The 22784-nt window shown below is 50.8% G+C and overlaps 1 protein-coding gene across 9 annotated transcripts in view; it reads left to right on the top strand.

Moving 5' to 3' along the window:
- PRRC2B (proline rich coiled-coil 2B) overlaps window positions 1–22784 on the top strand; it is an 86478-nt gene that overhangs the window by 11665 nt on the left and 52029 nt on the right. For 8 of the 9 annotated variants that reach the window (XM_036117088.2, XM_078061905.1, XM_078061910.1 and 5 more), the window contains exons 2-4: window positions 16451–16620; window positions 17408–17585; window positions 20504–20606. In XM_036117088.2, the coding sequence (XP_035972981.2) occupies window positions 16506–16620; window positions 17408–17585; window positions 20504–20606 (396 nt within the window). In that variant the 5' untranslated portion in view covers window positions 16451–16505. The remainder of the gene's footprint in view (window positions 1–16450; window positions 16621–17407; window positions 17586–20503; window positions 20607–22784) is intronic. The other variant, XM_078061906.1, reaches the window with a different exon arrangement.

The following is a 22784-nucleotide window of genomic DNA, read 5'->3' on the forward strand; positions in this document are numbered from 1 at the left end:
GGTCTGGGGTCTCCTTCCTGCCTTTCAGGTCCTTGGGCACAAACTAGAAATACGCTTCCTAGAAATGTCAGATGGTCCACCAATACTGGTCAGGGGCGGGTGTCTACATACGTGTACTGGGATGTTGCTGGTAGCATTATTTGTCGTCGTACACAGTTGGAAATAATTTCTTCTTTTTTTTTTTTTTTAAAGATTTTGTTTATTTGAGAGACAGAGCAGAAGCAGGGGGAGGGGCAGAGGGAGAGGGACAAGCAGACTCCCCGCTGAGCAGGGGAGCCCGATGTAGGGCTTAATCCCAGGACCCCGAGGTCATGACTCAAACCCAAGTCAGATGCTTAACCGACTGAGCCACCCAGGCGCCCACAGTTGGAAATAATTTCTACATCTCTCCATAGGGCAGTGGGTAAATGTGGCACAGTTACACGGTGAAATACTATATGTAGGCCTTCAAGAGGATGAGGAGGATTGGTATGTTATTTTCTTGGAAAGATGACCACAGTGTACTAAGAGAAGAAAGTGAGCTACAGCATAGTAGGGTAACTTCCCACATTGGTAGAATACAACTTGAAGACCAGGAGCTGCTGGGTTTATGCTAGCTGAGAAAAAAAGGTACGAAGGGTATCCACCCGGTTAATGGTGATTACCTTTTGAGTTGGATTGACTTATTTTGCATACTTTAGTGTTTTTGTTTTATTACACTGAATGTGTGTTTGTAACATCTGATAGTTACAAAGATAACTGATCACAAAGGTAACACATATAAACAGCATACATGGTCGTGGAGAGTGGTCCCAGGACCAGGCAGCTGGTACATTTTTGGCTCTTCCTGGCAAGAGCTTCTCCCAGGCTCTGTATTTTGCTCAGCCTTATCCCGAGTGCCCTGGCTCCTGGTGTTGGGGCCCTGATGGCTCACAGGAATCTACCCTAGTCAATCATGTGTTTCTGTTCATTTGTCAGTGGCCCTTGGAAACTGCTTTGTTGATCTGGTTAGAAAGAACAATCCAATACAAATACCCTCTCCAGTTTCTGTTCTCTGCTAAATCAGATTTTACAAGAAAGAACATAGATTTTGGTGGCATTTGCAAAGTGCTGCTCCCTTGCTAATTCACCGCTCTCTGGAGGTGGAAAAGGAAGGAGGAACTCAATCAAGTACAGGTGTGTGTGTGTGTGATGTATTTCTTTTATTTGCCAGGTCCCTGGTAAGTTCTGACCCTGGAGAGAGAGGCCTGTTTGTGGCACATCTATCCAACTTGTCCATCTCCAGCTATAAATTGAAATTGTCTTTTCTTGTTGTTAAATCAACTGCATTTTCTTTTTTTTTTTTTTTAAGATTTTATTTATTTATTTGACAGAGAGAGACACAGTGAGAGAGGGAACACAAGCAGGGGGAGTGGGAGAGGGGGAAGTAGGCTTCCCGCTGAGCAGGGAGCCTGACGCGGGGCTCGATCCCAGGACCCTGGGACCATGACCTGAGCCGAAGGCAGCTGCTTAACGACTGAGCCACCCAGGTGCCCCTCAACTGCATTTTCAAAAGATGAGTTAGGCCAGGATCTCTTTGCAGACTGCAAATGGATTTCTAGCCAGAGTCCTCTGCAGGCTTCAGCCCAGGCCTGTGAGCTAGGTGTGTAGGGACTGACCCCATGGCCCATGAAGAAAGGAGCCATAACAGTTTAAGTTGGTCAGGAGTGATGACAAGGGTCACTGGAACCATCCGGCAGGTACTGTGGCTTGGAGCCTCGAGATAGACCCCTGTGGATGAGGAGCCTGGAGCCGTCACACCCTCTGGGGGCCCTGGGACTCTGTTAGAGTCCCTCCCCTGATGCCGTGCCTGCCCAGACCCCACCCCAGGCCACACTTGACCCACACACTCACCATGGCCCCGGGAGTACTGGCAGAGCCTGGGAGTACTATGGGCATCTTATCCTGGTGGCCACGTGGTCATTCTCTGGGGCCCACTGAGCGCCCGAGCTTTGGAGCAGACCTGGATGTCAGGCTGACCTGGGTTTGAGCTCAGGTGTTCCAATGCCCTGACTTGTTGGTAGTGACCTTGGGCCAGTCTTGGAACCTCTCAGATTTAGTGTCTTGTCTGTAAAATGAGGTGAACATACCTTTTCCTCGGTGGTTTATCTATTTTATATCTTGGTTCAAAGAACTATTTTTAATTCCATTTTATTCGAATGTATTCATTAGGTTCATTAAATTACTTTTGGCTCTTTCTTCCCTGATTGTTTCTGCATCCCTCTGCATTCAGTCATGTCTTTTTTTTTCTTTCTTTTTTAGAGAGGGGGGTGGGGGCAGAGGGAGAGAGAATCCCAAGCAGGCTCCATTGTCAGCGGGGAGCCCCACGCAGGGCTTGATCCCACGACCCTGAGATCATGACCTGAGCCAAAATCAGGAGTCGGATGCTTAACCGACTACAAAACCCAGGCAGCCCCATCATGTCTTTTTTCCAACTTCTAGAATTGGATGCTTAATTTCATTCTTTTCTGTTAGAAATTTTAGGTTTTTAGATTACTAAATGTCCTCTGAGTACAAATTTGTCTTTGTTTTAAAAGTTTTGATGCATAATGTTCTTTTCTCCATCTGTGCTTTTCTAGGTATTATGCAGCGATACTTTTGAATTTCCCTTTGATTCAGAATTTTTTTTAAGAGAGTTTTAAGTTTTCCAACCGATAGGGTTATTTTGTACTTCTGCTTTCATTATGTCTTGTTTAATTGCACTGTGGTCAGAGATTTTTGCTTTTCAGAATTTGGGTTTTTCCTTAAAGTTTCATATGTAGTCACTTTTTTGGGGGTAAAGATTTTAAGTAATTTCTACTCCCAGTGCAGGGCTCGAACTCATAACCAGGAGATCAAGAGTCACATGCTCTGTTGAGTGAGCCAGCCGGGCTGGAACATGTTTGCTGATCTATCTTAATTAGATCATCTGTTATCTTCTGTGTTTTGAGTTGGCTTGGTCCACCAAGGTTTAGAGATTTTTTTTTTCCCCAGTGTTTTCTACTTACAGTGATTTTTTTTGTTTGTTTCGTTTTGGAAGTTACTTGGTGTGTAATAGGTTCGTGCCAGTCAGTGTTTTCATTATGGATTGCCCCCTGACCCTTATAAAATGACAGTCTCTGTTCTGCTTCTTTCTTGTATATGCTTCTTTCGTTCAACATTGTATCTGTGAGTTTCATCCACGTAGTTGTGTGTGAGTTTATTAATTCTCGTTGAGTAGTATTCCGTTACGTGGACGTGGTGATGATTCGTTCTAGTGGTGATAAACTTTTAGCTCGCATTAGTCTCCATTTTGAGCTTCCGCATAGTGCTGCTGTTAACGTTTGTTGTGTAGATGCACTTGTGCTATTGGGTACGTACCTAGAATGGGATGGTTGGGTCGCAGGGTTGGCATATGGTCAGCTTTAACAGACAGCTGCCAGTTTTCCAGTGATTGTACCAATTGGCACGCCCACCGGCAGTGGGCAAGAGTTGTCCTTGCCCCACATACTCACCAGCGCTGGTGAGTATGGCCTCGTAAAGATGTTAGTTCTCCCGAATTTGAACTCTGGCTTCCCTGTAATTCCAGTCAAAATCCCAGCAGGCTTTTTTTTTTTTAAAAAGATTTTTTAATTTATTTATTTGGCAGAGACAGTGAGAGAGGGAACACAGCAGGGGCAGTGGGAGAAGCAGGCTTCCCGCCGAGCAGGGAGCCCGATGTGGGGCTTGATCCCAGGACCCTGGGGTCATGACCTGAGCTGAAGGCAGACCCCCAACGACTGAGCCACCCAGGCGCCCCTCAAAATCCCAGCAGGCTTTTGTTTTCTTGTTGTTGTTTCGTTTGGAATTGACAAACTGATTCTGAAATTTATATGAAAATGCAAAGAGCCAAGAATAACCCAAGCATTCTTGAGGAAGAACAAAGCTGAAGGACTTGCCGTACTGGACGTCCAGACTTTATAAAAGCTGCAGTAATGAAGGCAGCCCAGTGTCATCAAAAGGATAGACAATAGGCTGATAGAACAGAGATTGTGAAACAGACTTCACAGAAGTAGTCGATTTATGACATAGGTGCCGCATGACAAAGGGAAAAGGTGGCCTTTTCAAAAAATGAGTCTTATGCCTCAAATCACATCCAGAATCGTGTTTATGTAGATTATAGAGCTAACTGTGAAAGATGAGACCGTAAAGCTTCTAGAAGAAAACATAGAATATCTGTACGATCTTGGATAAGACAGAATTCCTTAAGTGGGACACAGAAAGCAGTATCAAAATAGATAAATTGATAAACTGAACAACATTAAAACTTGTATCTTCTCCTTTTTACAAATGCTCCAGTAAAATGCAACAAATGCCATTTTCTAATTGCCAGTGACGTTAGATAATCTGTGAGTCCGTTTACCCCCGGAACCTGCTGTGCTGCTCTCATCAGCACGGGCGCTCCCCTGCCTGATGTGCCGCGGCCATCTCGGGTTTCCTTTGGTTGTCATTCCTGGGGCTTTGCCCCTCCGTTGGATCCCTTGTTTCCTGGATCCCATGTGTGTTTCAGTTGGGTAATTGGAGCATCAAGTAACCACAACTATCTTAAGCTGCCTTAAACAATGAGGATGTTATTGCCTCAGGTATGTGGAAGTCCAGAGAGGGGCAGGTTTCCAGTTGGTTGGTCCAGTGTGCCTTGTTGTCATGAAGGAACGAGGTATCTTATTTGTCTGGGTGGATCACGCAGCCTTGCTGAACTGTTGGACTGGAGGGGAATGGGTTTCTCTTAGATGAGCGTGAGTCCTCAGGCGTTCTGGGGAAGGACGAGACCGCTTCCTCCAGGAAGGAGGAAGGGAGAATTAGCTGCTCTGACGTCTGCCTCTGTATTGGATTGCTCTCTTGTTTGTTAGAGTATATTCGTCTGCGACTTTTTGAGAAGGTGTATGTTTTGAGCCCTTGTGTGAGTCTGAAAGTGTCTTTTTCTATCTCCGCCTTGACTTGGTCAGCTGAGTATTAGATTCTAGGTTGAAAATCATTTTCCGGGGAGGGGAATGATGTTGGTGAGAAGTGTCTCTTTGTTGCTCTTAAGACTTCATTGCCATTTTGATTGTTCCTTCCTGGGATTTTTTTTTGTGTGTGGGTGGGTAGGGCGCTTTCATAAGCTTTTGGGTTCTTCTCTTTATCCCTGATGTACTTTGATCTTTTTGTATCCGTTATTCTGAGCACTAGGTGGGCCCTTGTAATCTTGGGTATTCAGCCTGGGGATGTTTCATGTTATTTTCATTTGATAAATTCTTCTCCCCTTTTTCCCTGGGAAATCCTATGTTTCCATCACTCCTAGTTAAGTTTGGACTCCTGGGTTCATCCTTTAATTTTGGGGTTGAGGGGGAAGACCAGCATTCATCTTCTTGCTAGTTTTTCTGAGATTTCCTTATCTTTCATTTCTTCTGTTGAAATTAAAATTTAAAAAAATTTAGAATAGTTTGGATTTACAGAAAAGTTTTAGTTTCTGTATACTGTAGTGCCAGTTTCTCAGTTATAAAGTTCTAATGTTAGTATGGTGTTTTATCCCAACTAATTGACCAACATTGATAGACTGTTGTTAATTGAAGTTTATACTTGATTCAGGTTTCGTTAGTTTTTTTACCGTATGGGCTTTTTCTGTTCCAAGATGACACGTTTAGTTGTCCTTACTCCTTGGTTTCCTCCAGACTGACGCTGTCGGATTTTCTTTGTTTTTGATGACCTTGACAGTTTTGAGGAGTACTGGCCCTATAGTTTCTAGAATGTCTCTCTGTTGAGATTTGTCTGTTGATTAACATGAGGTGGTGGGGTTTGGCCTATCATATATTTAATACTTCCTAGGGTTTTTTCTGATTGTCCCTTAAGAAAAAAAATCCTGTTTCTGTTGCATGGGTTTAGTATCTTCTCTTAGTTTTTTGTGGATACTATTTTTATATTACCTTTTTTTTGTTAAAGATTTTATTTATTTGACAGAGACATAGCGAGAGAGGGAACACAAGCAGGGGGGAGCAGGAGAGGGAGAAGCAGGCTTCCCGTGGAGCAGGGAGCCCAATGGGGGACTCAACCCCAGGACCCTGGGATCATGACCTGAGCCGAAGGAAGATGCTTAACAAGGCTGAGCCACCCAGGCACCCCTATTACTTTCTTTTTTAAAATTTTTGGTGCCTGACATTGTGTTTCTTCTAGGTTCTTTTGTTTGTGTATTTGGTATCTGCCTTTTCTCTGAGGCCTTTCAGACGTCTGTGGTCTTGGGCACACACAGCCGATTGGGTCCTGAGTGGGTGGGTCAGTGGGGAAGCTCATCCCTGTAGGGTGAGTTGGTGGGAGGCCGGCCTGCTTTCCTCGAGCCCCAGGTGTTTGTGCCTATTGGTTTCAAGGGAAGACTCCTTCGTCTTTGCCAGGGGCATGGAGAGAGGGACTGAATACGTTTGGAATACATTTGTCCGCCACCCTGCTGTGAGGCTGACTGCAAAGGGGGCCGAGGCGCCCAGCATTTGCCACTCACGTTTTCACGAAGCTTGTTTTTTGGTTTTTGTTTTGTTTTGTTTTTGTTGTTGTTGTTTTAAGTTCTTTTCCTCACCCTCACCCGCTTTGATCCTGGCTTTTCAAGTCTAGACTTTTTAAATTTATCCAGAGGGGGAGGAGCTCTTTCAAGAAGCCCTCCCAGTGTTAAATCCCCGCCTTCCTGTCGGCCGAGGTGCCCACCGCCTCTCAGGGCCTCCTGAGCTCTCTCCAGTGCCTGGCAGTCCTGTTTGTAAGATCCTTCAGTCTGCAAGATCTGTTTCCACTCTTGTCTGTTCCTTGTCGGCCAAAATCGGCCCTGACCTTTGGGTGCCCTTTGTTGTTTATTTTCATTTTAGGGGTTTTGGAAGGGTAAGCTACAAACGCCGGTAGTCTTTTTTGCCGTGTTTAACCAGAACCTCCCTGTATTCTAAATAGCGTTTCTTGAATCCAGTGGAATTGAATTAAGGGATGTGTGTGCTTATATAGATAGACACACAGCCCTGTTTGTGTGCGCGCGTGTGTGTCAGTTACAGGGTTCTGCTGGCGCGCTCCGCCCCGCCCCCTCCATCCGCCTGGCGGTCTTTTTGTGTCGAACACCGAGTGCTACTTTTGGTTACAGTGGCTGCAGTGTTGCAAGGCCCAGAAGAAAGGGCGGGTTGGGATGCCCGGTCATTTGTCGCCGCCTCCTCGCATGCACGGGGAGCGAGCTCTGCCTTTCCCCTTCCGGGACCCTTGAGAAGGTTTGCAGCCGGAAGCTGCCAGGGCTGCAGAGGGAGGTGGGCGCTAGGAGGAGGGCGGCAGGGGAGTCACCGGTGCCGCAAGTACTCAACAAGGGGTGTGTGTATCACACCTTGTGACCGTCATTTTAGTCCTGCACCAGCCTGCTAAAGTAGACTTTCTGTCCCCAAACGGAAGTGGCTGAGGTGGCCCTTGGACTCATGGTAATTCTCTGTGTGTGTGTAGAGTGCCACTGTCTGCACGAGCCCCTCAGTCGTCTCGGGGGCAGCCTTGAGTTTATGCAGCCCGGCCGATGTTTGACGGTTGTTAGGACCAGTCTCTGTCCCTCCACCCTCCTGTGTGTTCATAGCTGAGGATCTGCGAGGGCAGGGGCTTCGGGAAGGGGGAAGGAATGCTTTCCACTGGCTAAAGACAGACACTTCCTGCCCATCCGTCCTCCTTCCAGCCCAGCTTCCAGCCTCGACAGTGACGTCATTCCTGCGGGAAGGCTTTGGTTGTAAACAGTCACTGCTGGGACTCTCCTTCGGCGTTCTTGTGCTTGGCCCGTCGGCGGTCCTCTGGAGGCTTTCCTTAAAATCATTTTCGTAATTTTCTTAAACCAATAGCAAATTGGTTTAGAATTTAGTTAACTGATAATTTTCTGTATTTTTTTAAAGCTTTTTTTTTTTTTTAAGATTTTATTTATTTGAGAGAGCGAGCGTAAGCAGGAGGAGGGGCAGAGGGAGAGGGTGAAGCCGACTCTGCGCTGAGCAGGGAGCCCGACGTGGGGTGTTCGATCTAGGACCCTGAGATCATGACCTGAGCTGAAGGCAGATGCTTAACCAACTATGAGCCACCCAGGGCCCCCTTTTTTAAAGTTTCTATCAAGCATATATTCCTTTTGTTACTGAAGAACGTTATGGATAAACAAATGAGTGGGGCTGGGATTACCCCCTCCTTGAAGCAGTCTGTCGTAACACAAGTGTGATGGCGCCGAATACTCATGCTTACTGCCCTGAAGTGGGAAACCTTGAAGCTGGGGCAGTTTTGTCTTGTTTAAGATGTAGCCACAGTGGCATGTTTATCTCAAGAGGGTTTCCTGAGAGTGAGTGTGTCTCTGTCTCTTGAGAATTTATTATAGGGTCCACCAACAGATCCTAAACATCTCTCGGATTTCTCATGGTGGTTTGGGAGGCCTGCACTCTGCATCAGGGCCCTTTAGCTGTGATGCACCAGACTGGGGACAGGTCCCTTGATCACAGGAGAAGAGAAGGTGGAAGCACAGGTGGGAGCCTGGGGGGGCCGGGGAGGATGAAGGCTTCACCACTCGCAGTCATCGGAGGGATGAGTGTTGGGCGTGAGGCTGATGGTGGGGCTGGATGGCTGAGAGATGAGGTGTGCGGAGCCAGTGTGACAGCTGCCCTTGCCGAGAACCTTCTAAGGGTGGACAGGCACGGGGTCGCACGTGCTGTGTTCCTTCTCTCATTTATTCCTGACGTCAGACCTGGGAGGTGGGTAACAGTATGTTCATCCCTATTTAATCCACGAGGAAACAGGCCTTAAAGACACAGCCAGTGTGGGGTGGAGGCGAGATGCAAACCCCATGTTTTGGAGAGATGAGACTGGTGGGGGTGGGGGTGGGGATGAGACTGGGGGGCTGTTGGGGGCCAGTGTGTTGGGCTGGAGGTTTGGGTTTGTCCGTGGCACAGTGGGATCCCGATAAAGGTGTGATAGCAGGGTCTTCTGATCTGATTGGGCCCTGGTGGAGGGTCGCCAAGGGCCAGTCCAGGAGAGCTGAGCCTGTGTGTGGTCCAGGGAGTCAAGGATGGGGCTTACAAACCTCAGTGTGCAGAAGAGTGGACTGGGGAAGTGGCTTGGTCCCTGCAGCGCACGCCTTGTTTCTTATTTTTAATTTCTGTTGCTTCCTGAACGTGCTGTCTGGGGATGGGGGTCTTTTCTGGTGACGGCTAACAAACATGGGGACCAGAAACCCCATTTTCATTCCGATGTTGTTCCCTCGCCTTTATTTTCAAGCAGCTTGCTCTTAGAGAGGTTTGTCCTGTAGTCTGCAGGCACCCCTCACGGCTCTTCTGCAGAAACCTCGAGGCTGGCGTCTGCAGGTGGAAGGACCAGTTTGTGCCACAGGGAGCCCAGGCCCCAGCTTTTCTGACGGCCTGCTCCTCACAGCTGGGGGACCCTCACAGCCAGGGGGACCCTCACAGCCAGGGGGACCCTTACAGCCAGGGGATGCAGAAGTATGGGTCCCTGCTTTTCTGACTGCTGCCTTGTAGGGAGCCTCTGAAAGCTGGAGGTGTGCAGAATGTTTGGCCCCAGCTGTTGCTGAGGGGGAGGTGGCAGGAGTTCCCCTGCAAAACCAGCTGGGATTCGCCACCCCCACCCCCCACTTCTGTCCCCAGCTCCTGCTTTGTCCTGATGCATATGTGAAGCTCTTTTACTTGAATTCATCTTCCTATAACACATTATTTTCCTTTAGACCAGGGATCAGCGAATTGCAGCCACAAATCCACCTGCCTCCTGTTTTTGTAAATAAAGTTTTATTGGAACACAGCTCGACTTTGTGTTGTCTGATTGTGTCACTGCCGCAGTGGTAGACGTGGTCAGCTGAGTAGCTGAGGTGGGGTCTGCGGCTCTAGAGCCAAACACTACTATCTGTCCTTTCACAGAACACGTCGTGTTCTGGGGACAGGGATGGAGAGTCTGTGGACGCCACATCCTGGGCACACACATAATGGTCAGTAAGCGTCTGAGGATTTGAAGTAGGGGGTGTGGTACCTCCCTTAAGTTAAAGTTCTTTTTTGCCAGACGTTGGCATGTTGGAGAAGGGTGGATCATCTGTTAATCTTGCACCTGGGTTTTGTGGCGATGGTTCTTCCTGTTTGACTGAGACTTAACGAGCATACTAACGACTACGTCATTTCTGGTCCCTCTGGTGGTTTTCTCAAGTGTTTATCCAGCCTGCTCTCAGTTTCCATTCCTGTTGGATCATGCTCTTTTGATATGTTTTGTGTCACAGCGGGATCTTTCTGTTCCTTCTCTGCGGAGACAGTCTGCCTTTGTGTCTCCCCCACCCCTTCCCGGCTCCTGCTCATGCCTCACCGTCATGGCACATATGCTGGCCTCACGGTTCTGGCAGATCATGAATCTTCAACCCAGTGATTGTCTGTGCACAGGGAGAGCAGGGCTGGAGCTGGAGCACACAGTAGGTCCTTCCTCAGTATTGGTGATGTCTCCAGGGCCTGAGGGTTGATGTCCTGTAGGCTTGTGACCTTGGACGATTTACTTCTCTGTCCGGACCGTACCTCGGTGTCCTCTGTAAAGCAGGCTGGTGGCAGTCGTGTCTTCCAAGAGTGGGGACATGTGGGTGCTCAGCAGGGTGCCTGGCTCGTGGCTGCACTGGTTCCCCGGTGAGTTACAGGCCGGCCCACATCACCTGGCCAGGTGGGCTTCTGGGTTTCTGACACCGTCTCATACCCAAGCAGAGGGAAATTAATCCTGTCCCGGAAATGGCTTTTGGTAAGAGAGTGCAGGGAGGTGTTCCCCCTGGCAAGCAGCTGACGGGCCGCCCGGTAACCTGTGTGGCAGGTGGGGCTACTGTCTGCAGAGGCGGGGCTTGGATATTAAGTTGCCTCTGTGGGCGGATCTTTCTGGTGGTTTTCGTGCCAGCAGATCCTGGGCCTCTCAGAGCACTTCTTTAGATGACTTGCCAGAATATGCAGACCTGCATTTGTTTTTAAATGTCCTTTTCTTCCTAACACAAAGCTCTGTTCCTGTGGATTTTAGTCCTTTTTTTTCTTCCACCTAATGGTGATATTTTCATGTAGGCCAGCCCTTTTCAGAACGCGCCGGGGGCCCCCTGGCAGGCTTCCCTGGCGTGCCTCAGAGTGGCTGGCTGTGGGAAAGAGCGGGGTTACCACGTAGGGGGCGGGGGGCGGGCAGGACCCCTCCTGGCGCGGCACCCGGGGCTCGTATCTGTTACATATGTAATACTGAGGATCCAAATTAGATTTTATTTGGGAAAGAAATTAATTCTGTTACCTACCAAACGGAGAGAAAGCTGTGGCTACGAGCCAGTCTCAGTCCGCGCCTGTCTGCAAGGACCTGGTGTGCCTCAGCAGGTTCTTGTCCCCGGATCCGGGCGTGAGTCAGGCTTGCACGAACACGCCTCTGAGCCGCTGAGAAACATGTTCTCTCTTCTTGTCCAGCTTCATGATTCACACCCAGATATTTGCCTGCACTTTTCTGCCGTCTGATGAGACCATTGTGTGGTGTGTGTGTGTGTGTGTGTGTGTGTGTTTTTCAATGGGTAGAAACTCAGCAGATACCTGTGAGCTGTTTAAACTCCTATTAACAGTTAGTGCTCCTGGCCTGATGTTTGTGAAAACCAAGGGGCAAGCAGAGTGGCACTGCTTTACTGCAGGTGCATGCGGTTGGGGATACCTGAATGGTTGTATTTGTGTCCAGTGAAATCTGGCTTTAATGAAAGAAACTGTATGCTCTGAGGTCAGTGTCTGTGATCTTATTTTGTAAAGGGCCAGGCAGTAAATAGTTTATGCTTTGTGGGCCCTCTAGGGCTCTGGTGCATATTCTTAGGGCTGACTGTAACTTGTTGACTGCTGTTCTGGGGAAAACTGGAGGCTGGAAGAACCTCCCTCTGTGCAGTCTTACTGTGGAGCATGAAAATGAAAAGTATGCGGCCCCTCCCCCACAGATGCTGTTTCCACAGCAACGGTGGCTCTGTTGCTTTGCCTGTTAGCTCCCCAGCTTTAGGTAGGAATATAGGATCCAGTACTGGATGTGTGATAAGAGCTACTTTGACAAAATCATTTGTAATTCTGTGGCTGTGGGGTATTAACAACACTGATGTGTTTGATTTTTAGAACCAGCTGGGACTTGGGAAATCTTGTCTTGGCTCCTCAATTCTGTAGACAGGGAAACTGAGGACAAGGGAGGCCAGTAGTGTGTCAACAGGTGCAAAATTTGGTTAAAAAGTGGGAGGAGGGGGCACTCCACAAAGTTGCACGTACAGGTTTAATGCGGGCGTTAGTCCACCGTGTGCCCTCCTCTGGCTTCCCCGACGTGTGCCGGTTGCGAGGGGCGTGAAGCATTTCACCTGAACATAGTAGGTGCTCAGATAGTATTTGTTGAACGCTTGGATTTCTTGGGAGGGCTTCAAGCAACAGCTGTAGACCAACTAACAGTCCTAGACACAGTTCTAAGTTCCCAGGAGAATAGATCCTGTTTGCCTGGGGTTTTTCTTTTCTTCAGTTTTTTTCAGGGGTGCCAGGACTGAGGGTGTGGTCAGGCTTCTGGTCTCCTGGTGCTTCCTGGGGGTGGGGGTGGGGACTGGTTAGTTCTCAGGCGGGTGTTGTCACCAGGAAGACCCAGGAGAGCTATCTGTGTTCGCTCTAGCCTCTGCCCACAGGCCCGGGCAGTGCAGAATCAAAGAAAGGTCTGTTTGTACCAGTGAACTGGCAGAAGTTTGGACCAACAGACTTTTTAGCACTATCTGTGGAAACAGGGATTTTCTGGTCAAGTCTCAGAATTAAAAGACATTTGATGTGCAGAAGTCAAGCACTTTAGGATTTCGTGTGGAAATGGGATAGCCCAGAATGGCTGGTAAATAATTTTTCCTTCCCTGGCCTTTGTCAGTTGGTTTTTAATTTAGTAAAGAACTTTGTCGTTAGGTGGATTTAACAATGCTGAATCTGTAGTTCTGCAAGGTTATGTGTCCCGGAGGGAGGCACCGGTGATTTCATTCAGAGATGTTTGTAGGGTCACCAGTGCGGTGAGAGCTGTGGTCAGGGACAGCAGACAGGTTGCTGTGATGTGCCGCTTTTCATCATTGTGCTGAAGCAGAAAGTTCCGGAACGAGTTTCTTATTAATTAGCTCTGTGACCGTGGGTGGATCGCGTCATCTCTTTGGGCTGGACATATGGAGGGGTGGGTCCAGGTTGCCCTCAGCTGCATCCCAGGCTCGGCTCGGTGCTGGGCACATGGTAATGCCTAATAAAAGCCTCTTGAATGAGTGTCTTTTCTTTTTTCTTTTTCTTTTTTAAAGATTTTATTTATTTATTTGACAGAGAGAGAGAGATGGTGAGAGCAGGAACACAAGCAGGGGGAGTGGGAGAGAGAGAAGCAGGCTTCTTGCCGAGCAGGGAGCCCGATGTGGGGCTCGATCCCAGGACCCTGGGATCATGACCTGAGCCGAAGGCAGACGCTTAACGACTGAGCCACCCAGGCGCCCAAATGAGTGTCTTTTCTGTTGTTGTAACCAATTACCGTAAATCCAGTGGCTTAAAACAGTGCAAATGTAGGGGTGCCTGGGTGGTTCAGTAGGGTAAGCGCCTGCCTTCGGCTCAGGCCCTGCTCTCAGGGTCCTGGGATCCAGCCCCAAGGACCAGCTCCTTGCTCAGTGAGGAGCCTCTTCTCCCTCTCCTCCTGCCACCATCCCACCTGCTCACAAGGGCGCATGCGCTCTCTTTCTCTCTCTCAAATAAATAAAATCTTAAAAAAACAAAAAACAAAAAACAAAAAGCAGTGCAAATGTATCCTCCTATCCTCCAGTCTTGGAGGTCAGAAGTCTGAAGTCTTACTGGGCTACATACAGTCAAGGTGTGGGTGGTGCTGGTTCCTTCGGGAGGCTCCAGGGGGAGAATCCTTTCCTCGCTTTCTCCAGCTTTTCCAGGCTTCTGCAGCCCTAGCTGTGGCCCCTCCCATCCTCAAAGAGTGCTGCAGCCTTAGCTTCCACAGCTTTCTGACTCTGGCCCTCTGCTCCCCCTTCTAGGGACCTTGTGATTACTGTGGGCCTGCCCACATAATCCAGGATCATCTCCCTATCTCGAGATCCTTATGTTAATCACATCTTCAGAATCCCTTTTGCTGTGTAAGGTAAGGAAGTCAGAGTTCCGGGAATTAGGATGTGAACTTCTTGGTTATGCGGCCCCCCCCGCCCCACGAGTTTGTGAAAAGAGTGCTAAGTAGACAAGTCCCTAAGTGTCTGGATCACAGTCCATGGGGTAACCTGCTCTGCCTGCCCACTCCCCACCCTCCCATTTTTGGGGCCCTGCCCTGACCCCTGCTTGAGCCTCTCCTGGGCTGCCCAGCTATTGCTGACCTGGAGGCCTTGGAGAGTGCTTGTTCAAGACTTCCTTTTAGACCCAGGGTGAGCAAACTTTTTCTACCTGTGGCATTGCGGGCCACATAGGGTGTCACAAATTCTTTGTTTTTTAAAACAAATGTGAAAAATGACTTTAAAAAATCATTCTTAGTTTGAGGGCTTATAAAAAAACAGGCCGTTGGAAAGGATGCTGACCAGTGTTTGCTGTCCCCTGTTGTAGACTGTGAGCTCTGTAAGGCAGGGGCCCCATGTCCCCATCACCATGGTGACAGTCTCCAGGGCTTCTGTTCATAGTGGGGGGGGGGGTTTCATGTTCCTATCCGAAGGATCTTTTGATTTGATAGAAGTGTCTAAAAGTTAGATCTCATCCAATCCTAGTGGAGAATTTCAAGTTGATTTACATTTGAGGTCCTGTTAAATACCAGTTATTCTGATGAAAATACAATCCAGTTCCTGCCCTGAGGGGCTTACCGCCCATCGTGGGGGAAGAATGCTGTTACTAGTTATGACTGTTGGGGGCGTGGAGCAGAAACTTCCTGGAGCCAGCTCCCGGGAGCGAGATGTAAAGATAAAGCGGTGTGTTATGGAACCCCGGGGCACCAGAATCAGGATTTGGACACTTCGGGCGATTTTCCGTCTGTGGTCGTTCTTTGCTCCGGGCACGTGAGGCAGACACACTAGGGGGGGCTCTGGCACGTAAGCTTGGGAGCGTTTGTGGTTTGTGTCTTCACTGAGGCTGACTCTCCTAGAGATTTCATTCATTTTCAAGACGAATGAAAGGATGGATGTACCCAGTTTCGTGTGAGAACCAGCTTGGTTTGCCTTCGGCCTGGCGCCAGGCTCCGGGAGCCTGGAGGGATGTGATGTCGCTGTCTCTCCCGTTACACTTTTTTGGCCCCAGTTTGTAACTGATCGTTGCTCCCTGTGCTTTATATAAAGTCTTGGATCATAATATATAGGATTTTATCTTAAAGTCATCCCGGGGGGTGCAGAGTGCTTTGCGAGCACACTGGGGCTGTTCCTTCCGGCCTGCGTGGCTTCTGAATAGGGTAAAACAGCAAACCATACTGTGGCTACTGCCCCCAGGTGCCTTTTATTATCAGCGAATATCAGTGTTTGCAGTTACCTCTGACATACATATCAGCAGTATGTCTAAGTGGATGCTTTAGCTTTCTTCCCCATACACGAATTCCAATGGGAAGTAATAGTTGCTTTTACAAGTTTATTTATCATGATCAAGTTTTAGAAACAATAGCCAAGAACCTCTTGAGTATAGGATAAAAGACGTGGAAGCTCTTAGTCCCCAGGTGAGTCCCCTACCAGGCGGCACTCACTCACCGTTGGCAGCACGCGCTCGTATTTGAATGAATGAGTGAATGAATGAGTAACATGCTAATAGACTTGTAGAAGCCCGTAGGAAATTAGAAAGTGGCAGAGGTTAGGAGCTGCCTTCTTGGTCATCTTGTCAAGATTTTCTAAGTGGAGGGGGCAGTGGAGCCCCTGCGTGGTCCGCCCCTGGGGCTGCTGCTGCTGAGTCTGCTCCCCAGAGAGCCCTGCTTGTGTTGCCTGAGCAGGTGCTTTTTCTCTGGATGCTGGTTCTTTGGTTTGAGAAGTGCACACACCCGGCTGTTCCTGAAGGCTTCCTGATTCTGGTTGCTACCCTTTGATTTGGTTTTGCTCATCCTTGAAATGGACAGCCTTCCGTAGGCAGGTCTGTACCTCCCCTCCTCTGCCTGAGCTTTGATGTTACATGGATGTGCTCCAGTGATGAGCACTTACTTTTCCATCTTGAGCTGTCCTTGACTTGGCAAGAGGACTCGGTGTGGAAGGGTTTACATTTCAGTGTCACCGGTGAGCAGTAGACTCTGGTCAATTCAGATGGAATAGGACTTCTTAACTTTGGGGGTGGGGGAGGGACCTACAACAAAATGCTCTTTAAATGTGCGCAAAACGGCCTGTGTGTGGTAAGGGCGTTTTTCTAGGGACAGAATCCAAGGCTTTCTTCAGGTCTTCAAGGAGATCCGTGATCCCTGAAGAATTCAGTCCACTGCCTCAGGGATTCTGGTGGAATAACGCTCTTTTTTTTCTTTTTTTTTTTTTAACATTTCAAAGGCAGATCGGGAGCGGTGCCGAGAAAAATTTCCTTACTAGATGACATTTCATCGCAATGTCCGATCGTTTGGGGCAAATAACCAAGGGCAAGGATGGGAAAAGCAAGTATTCGACTCTCAGCCTGTTTGATAAGTATAAAGGAAAATCAGTAGACGCAGTCAGATCCTCAGGTAAGAACCGGGGTGAGGCCAGTTCTCTACGCTTTCCCTTACATGAGAAACCCCAGGCCAGGAATTCGCTTGGTCAGACTGCCTTCTGGGCGTGGAGTGGTCACCTGGCAGCTCTGGGGACGCAGAATCGCCCCCTTGCTCCTGTTGGTGTCTGATTTCGGGGCCTGGATATCCTGGCTCTGCTTCCATGGGATTGTGTCCTCTTCTGTCTTATCTCCTGGAAGCCGGGGATAGGTTTCCCCCCATGGGGTAGACTGGGACTTCATTTGCATTAGTTACCCTGTCTTAGGCTTCCTGGTTCTGACATTCTGGAGCTTGGTGGGAAAATCCTGTTGACACTGTCCACACCCTGGGAGGATTTGGGGAATGTTGAGGGGCCCTGCTCAGGCCCGGCACGGGGCTTGGCAGAGGCTGTCCCTTCTGTCCTGCCACAACGGGGCCGGAGCAGCCTCAGCTTGAGGAGGGGTGGTTACCACGTGGGGCGGAGGTGTCTGGGCCTGGCTCCCCGCCTGTGGCAGAAACTCCCTGCACCTGCTCCTGCCTGCTAGGAAAATGGAAGCCTCGGCCAGATGTCGGCCGCTTCCGTGGCTCCGAGGCCTCGGCGAAGGCCAAGGCCTTGGAAAGCGGCCGAAGCAGCTCCCAGACCGTTTCGTTTGTTTGCACGCAGGCTGCCCCTTGCGTCTGTTTGGCTGTCTTTGTCGTCATTGCTTAGAGCTTGAAGGAGCAGTTGACTGACCGGCCTCTTTGCTTCTGAAACTTGTCTGTTTCCGCCCCTGTCTTCGTGCAGTTGTTCCTCGACATGGCTTACAGAGTCTCGGGAAAGTCGCCACAGCCCGGCGCATGCCCCCACCTGCAAACCTGCCGAGCTTGAAGTCTGAAAACAGAGGAAACGACCCCAACATCGTGATAGTTCCCAAGGACGGAACGGGATGGGCAAACAAGCAGGATCAGCAAGACCCAAAGAGGTGAGAGCAGCAGGGGCAGGTGTGGGTGGGGAGCTGGAGCCTCATGGAGTGCCGTGGCCCCCTTTCCTTCTGGAGAACCGGGGAGATCCCAGAGGAAGCTTCTTTCGCCCTGACTCCCGCTGCTTGGTCGTTTCTTGCTCCCTGCTCTCGTTTTTCCTGGCTTTTGGAGCTGATGCAGCAGGGCTTCTGTGGGCTGCCTCGTCCCCAGTGACCAGTGTCCCCTGTGCCTTATTAGGAAGGGCCTCATCATCCCAGAGGAGCTTATGCAATGCCTCGGTGCCAGTTCCTGAGCCAGGAAGGGCCGTTGTGGATGGGGCGGGTGCTCGAACACTCCATTCTGCCGGTAGTCCCTTTGTGTTGGTTCCAGGGTGAGGAGGAGGCCGTCTTCCCAGCTTCGGGGCCAGCAGCTTTCCACAAAGACTGCTGCACTTAGTTGCTCCAAACAGACCCAGTTGTGAAGGCGAACAATCCAGAATCCTCATTATTCAGGGTTGATATGCAGCCTCCCTGTAGGCTCCCACCACTGCCAGCACAGCACTTACGGGAGCCTTAGGAGGCCCAGGGTCTGGCACAAAAATCATTAGAGCAACAGAGCAAATGTTGTGGCTGCTGGGGGCCCGGTCCAGCTCTGCCCCAGGCACGTGACCTAGGCCCCTCCGTCCCACCTCCACTGCGAGTCTCCTCTGCTGGGCGCCAGCCAGCCATAAGGGTGGCGAGGAGGGAGGATTTGGGATTTGTGCTGGGAGGGGACCAGAGAGGGACAGGACCTTGCTAAGGCTGGCCGGCAGGACCTGCTGCTAGGGTTTGCCTGCTGGGGTGTGAGAACAACACAGTCTGGTCTCATACGTCTTCCTGCCCTCAATCTCCTCTTGTGCTCCGGCTGCCGGTGCTCGGGACCCAGAGAGTCACAGTGACCTAGAGCACAGCCTGCCAACCCGTGTCCTTTTCTCTTGCTGGAAATGGCCATGATAGCTTTTTTTAGAGAGAGGGAGTGCACGTGCGAGTGCGGGGGTGGGAGGGGGAGGAGGAGGAGTAGAGGGGGGGAGAGTCTCCAGCAGGCTCCAGGCTCAGCGCAGAGCCGGACGCAGAGCTCGGTCTCACAACCCTGAGATCATGACCTGAGCCGACACCAAGAGTTGGCCGCTCAACTGGCTGAGCCACCCAGACGCCCCGGCCGTGGCGGCTTCTGTAAAACTTGCCTGCAGTTACTTCAGACAACATGTAGAGAGTGAGCACATGGTTCAGTCACATGAGCATAAAGGAGTAATAACCAAAATAGAGTCTGAAAAGCTGTTTTTAAAAATTTTCTAACCGTTTGTTTAGGAGTCATACAGGTTGACGGTAAGGCCTGACTGTTAGGATCAGCCAGGGCACTTCCTACTAGCTTCTGGCACCTGGAGAGTGATTTGATTTGTGAGCTCCCCTGTCCTGGGTGGCTGTGGGAAGCAGGCGAGCTGCCGCAGGTCAGGTACCTGGCACAGGGAATGTGTGTGGCAGGTGGCAGCTGCTGCTGTCGTTCTGTTCGCATGGCAGATGCTACAGACCCTGTAATGACGTGGATATTGTACGTTTCAACGTAAGTCCCGCTTTGCCTCCGCCGCGAGAAGTTCCAGAGAGCGAGGACAGGGCCTCACTCCCTCCTTAGGTGGGGTCCTGCCGTCCCTGGCACAGAAGGGATCAGGGGACCTGAATGAGGCCGGCCGTGCTGAAGCACGTCAGCCGGGGGAAGGTCGGGACGGGGCACTGGACGAGGCCGTGGACCCCAGGCTCTGGTCCTCTGTTCCCCTGGGCCTCGTCCTCCCTCGGGGTCTCAGGGAGGTGATGGGGTGAGGGCCACCACTGCTGGGACTCTGTGCTTAGGTTTGGAGAACACAAGAGCGACACTACGTAGAAGCTTCTGTTGTAGGTAGAAGGTAATGTGAAAGGACATTAGTGGCCTTCATTTTGTAGTCATGCTGCACGCTGGGTTCCTTGGGTCGTGTCAACCCCAGCAGCGTATGTGTGTGAGTAGCGTTTGGCGTCAGCTTACTGGTGAGCCCCCGGCATCGGGGGAGACTGGCCAACGGACTGCTGCCCTCCTCGGGTCTCCTCGGTGGAACAAGTGCCCAGAAGGCTCTGGGGGAGCAGACGTCTTCCTCACAGCCCCTTGTTGAGTATCGACTGACACAGTCTTCTTTGGAGGGCACCTGGGCCATACCTTGTAAACTCCAGAGCCTCTTAGACTACTGAATGACGCGGAAGTGTGCAAAGATACATATTAAGAAGTGCTCATCGAAATTTTGCCAGTAATGGGAAAAAAAATTGGGGATGGGGGCCCATCCAGTTGTACTGTGTCTCTAAAACAAAGAGGTAGATCCGTGTGCTGTCCCGAAAGCACGGTAGATACGTTAAGTACAAAACAAGCTACGAATTGTGTGTGTGGTGTTATCCCACTCATGTTAAAAAAATACTATGTTAATATATATATAGCAAAATCTGCTTGGCGTTTCACTCTGGAGGATGAGATCGTGACAAATTCTGTGTTATATATATTTACACATTTATTTTTATTCTGGGCACATATTTCTTTTATAAGCCAGGAGAAAAATCACATCTCAAAGCCATCAGCCCCCTGCACTGCCGTGAGCTCTTGGTCAGGAGTCTGGGGCTCTGAGCCCCTTCCCTTGCTGACTCGGTTTCCCTGTTGGCAGTCCCTCCAGCTCACGGTGGGCTCCCGGGTTGTGCAGGAGCGGCTCTGCCAGGGCGCCGACGACTGTCCTGCCCGGCAGCGGCCAGGCCTCGGAGGGGGCCCGGCGTCTCGTGGGCTCTGCGGCGTGAGAGTCTGCCGGGGGGCTCCCGTGCTGCCGCCGAGGCTCCGGCAGGCGCGGAGGGGCCCGCGCGCCCACCCCTCTGACCCCCGCGCCCCCTGCCTTGTCCAGTTCCAGTGTGACGGGCTCTCCGCCGCCGGAGTCGCTGCCGCAGCCGGGTTTGCAGAGGCCTGTCTCCAGCTTACAGAAGCCGACACAGTCGAGCAGCCAGGAGGTAGGTGCCGCGTGCCCCGCTCCTTCCAGAGGCGAGCCTGGCGGGGGGCCGTGGGACAGGAGCACGGGACGTTGTCGGGTCCCGTGAGGTGCCTTGAATCTGCGGCTTTTGGAGAAAGACCCCCAGATCCAGAACAGAGTACAGACAGCTAATTTGCTTTCTGGTGACTTGCCTTCAGGCAAAGTCACAGGGGTGAGCCACAGGCCAGATGAGGGTCCCCCGCTGTGCTCCATGGGGACCGGTTAGGTCACAGGAAGGTTTGGGGGTCAGGTGAGTTGAAAAAATTAAGCAAAAGTTCCTTTACTGTCCGACTTCTCGTCAGTGTCTTCAGTGTGTTCGTGTGTGCTGTGACTCTATGAAGACTTAGCGGATAGTGTTCCTGGAACCCATCTGTCCTAGGAAACCTGTCTGAGGGACCGTCTTCAGAGACTAGTGTCTCTAAGAACAACTTCGGGAAATACTGACCTATGACCCTTTATTTGTTGACGCATGTAAAGTGTTCTCCTGGGGGTGCCTGGCTGGCTTAGTCAGTGGAGCATGCAGCTCTTGATTTTGGGGTTGTGAGTTAAAGCCCCATGTTGGGTATAGAGATTACTTAAAAAATAAAATCTTAAAAATAAATGAATAAATAGTGTTTTCTAAAGAGAAAGTCAGGATTTAAGCAAGGGCTCATAATGTACTGTCCATCGGAGTCTGTCTGTGGGTTTCATGGATCAGCAGGAGGATACGCTTAGCTGGTAGCTGGAAATCCAGATGAGACGTCTACAGATTTTTTAGAAGACCACAAGATGTGTAGACAAGTACCTAGCACTCAGCAACTCTCTGGAAAACAACCTGCACTACTGTGTTTTCATTTTGTACTGCTCCCTGGGCACCAGAAGGGCACCCTCCCCCACCCAACACTGAACTGTGCTTTTGAAATTAAAGGAAAAGGTAAAAGAAGCCCACATTCACACGAAGCTCCCGTGTTCCTTGGCCTGAATCCACTAGTGCCTGGCGACCAGAGCACGGAGTTGAGTCCGGATCTGTGTCCTGGAGTTGGAAGCTAAGAGATTGGGGGAGCCTGGGTCTTGCAGCCCTTGCTGTAGGTCAGACTCACCTTGGGAGCGGCTGGAAGTGGATCTGTCCTGTCCCCCGGGACTGCAGAGTCCAGGCGGGGCCTGGCGTGCTCCTGGCATCTGCGGAGGGTCAGAGCCCCGGCCCGGGGCCAGCGTGCTGGTCGCCCTGCTCAGGGCTCAGCTCTTCCCATGGGGTGGCCATGAGAAGGGACTCCCGGTGTTCCCCAGCCTTTAAAGCCTCGCCCCGGAGGCCCGACGGCACTTCTGCTCTTGTCAGAGGTGCACCAGGAACTCTGACGGCAACGTTAGGACCGCTGCTCGGCCCTGGAGCCATTCTCTTCCCATTTGGTGCCTTTGGTGGGCGAGGGCTGCAGACACCGAGTGGGAGGCTGCGGGGCCTGGGCGCCCCTGTGCTTCCTGGGGGACCGGCCAGTCGCAGGGGCCTGTGGCCATCCCAGAGCACTCAGGGCAACTCCTGGTAAATAAATGGATTGTGAGATCTAGTCAGTTCTGCAGCCGTGTGCCCTGAGCGTGGTGGTGCGGGTGGCCGTGCTGGGCGGGAAAGAGTCATTATTTAATGTGACGTTTGACCCAGTAAGTGCTGAAATGTCATGCTGCACCAGCTTTGTTTTGTGCGTTTTTACCTTCCGTTGGAGGGGGAAGGCTGCTAGGTTGAATGCTGTCGGGAAAGCATTGGGCTCAGTGGCTGGGGACTCGATGGGGCTTGGGATGCAGGCCGAGTGGGGACAAAGTCCTGGTCCTGCCCTCCTCATTGGGACTGGCCACTCCTTTCTGAGCCTCGGTTGGGATAGGACTAGAACCTTCCCAGGGTGTGGGAGGATTTGCTCCGGCGGGGTGTGCCTAGCACAACACCTCGCCTGCTGTGAGCTTTCAGCACTGTTAGTCCCTGGGTTAGCTGCTAGGATTGCGTGCCAGCCCGGCGAGCCCAGGTTAGCGGAGGAGGAAGTCCTCACTTGAGTAGTTGTGCCTTGTAGAATGACAGTAATTAACGGAAAGCGGCGTAGTGGCCCATCCGGCGAAAGATGAGGCGGGCCAGCTTTCTTGTGCTAGCTCTCCTTTGCTGGCTGGGGAACGTGATTTTTTTTTTTTTTAAGTAGAC

This window comes from Halichoerus grypus, chromosome 14 (assembly GCF_964656455.1).
Source record: "Halichoerus grypus chromosome 14, mHalGry1.hap1.1, whole genome shotgun sequence".
NCBI classification, from domain to species: domain Eukaryota; kingdom Metazoa; phylum Chordata; class Mammalia; order Carnivora; family Phocidae; genus Halichoerus; species Halichoerus grypus.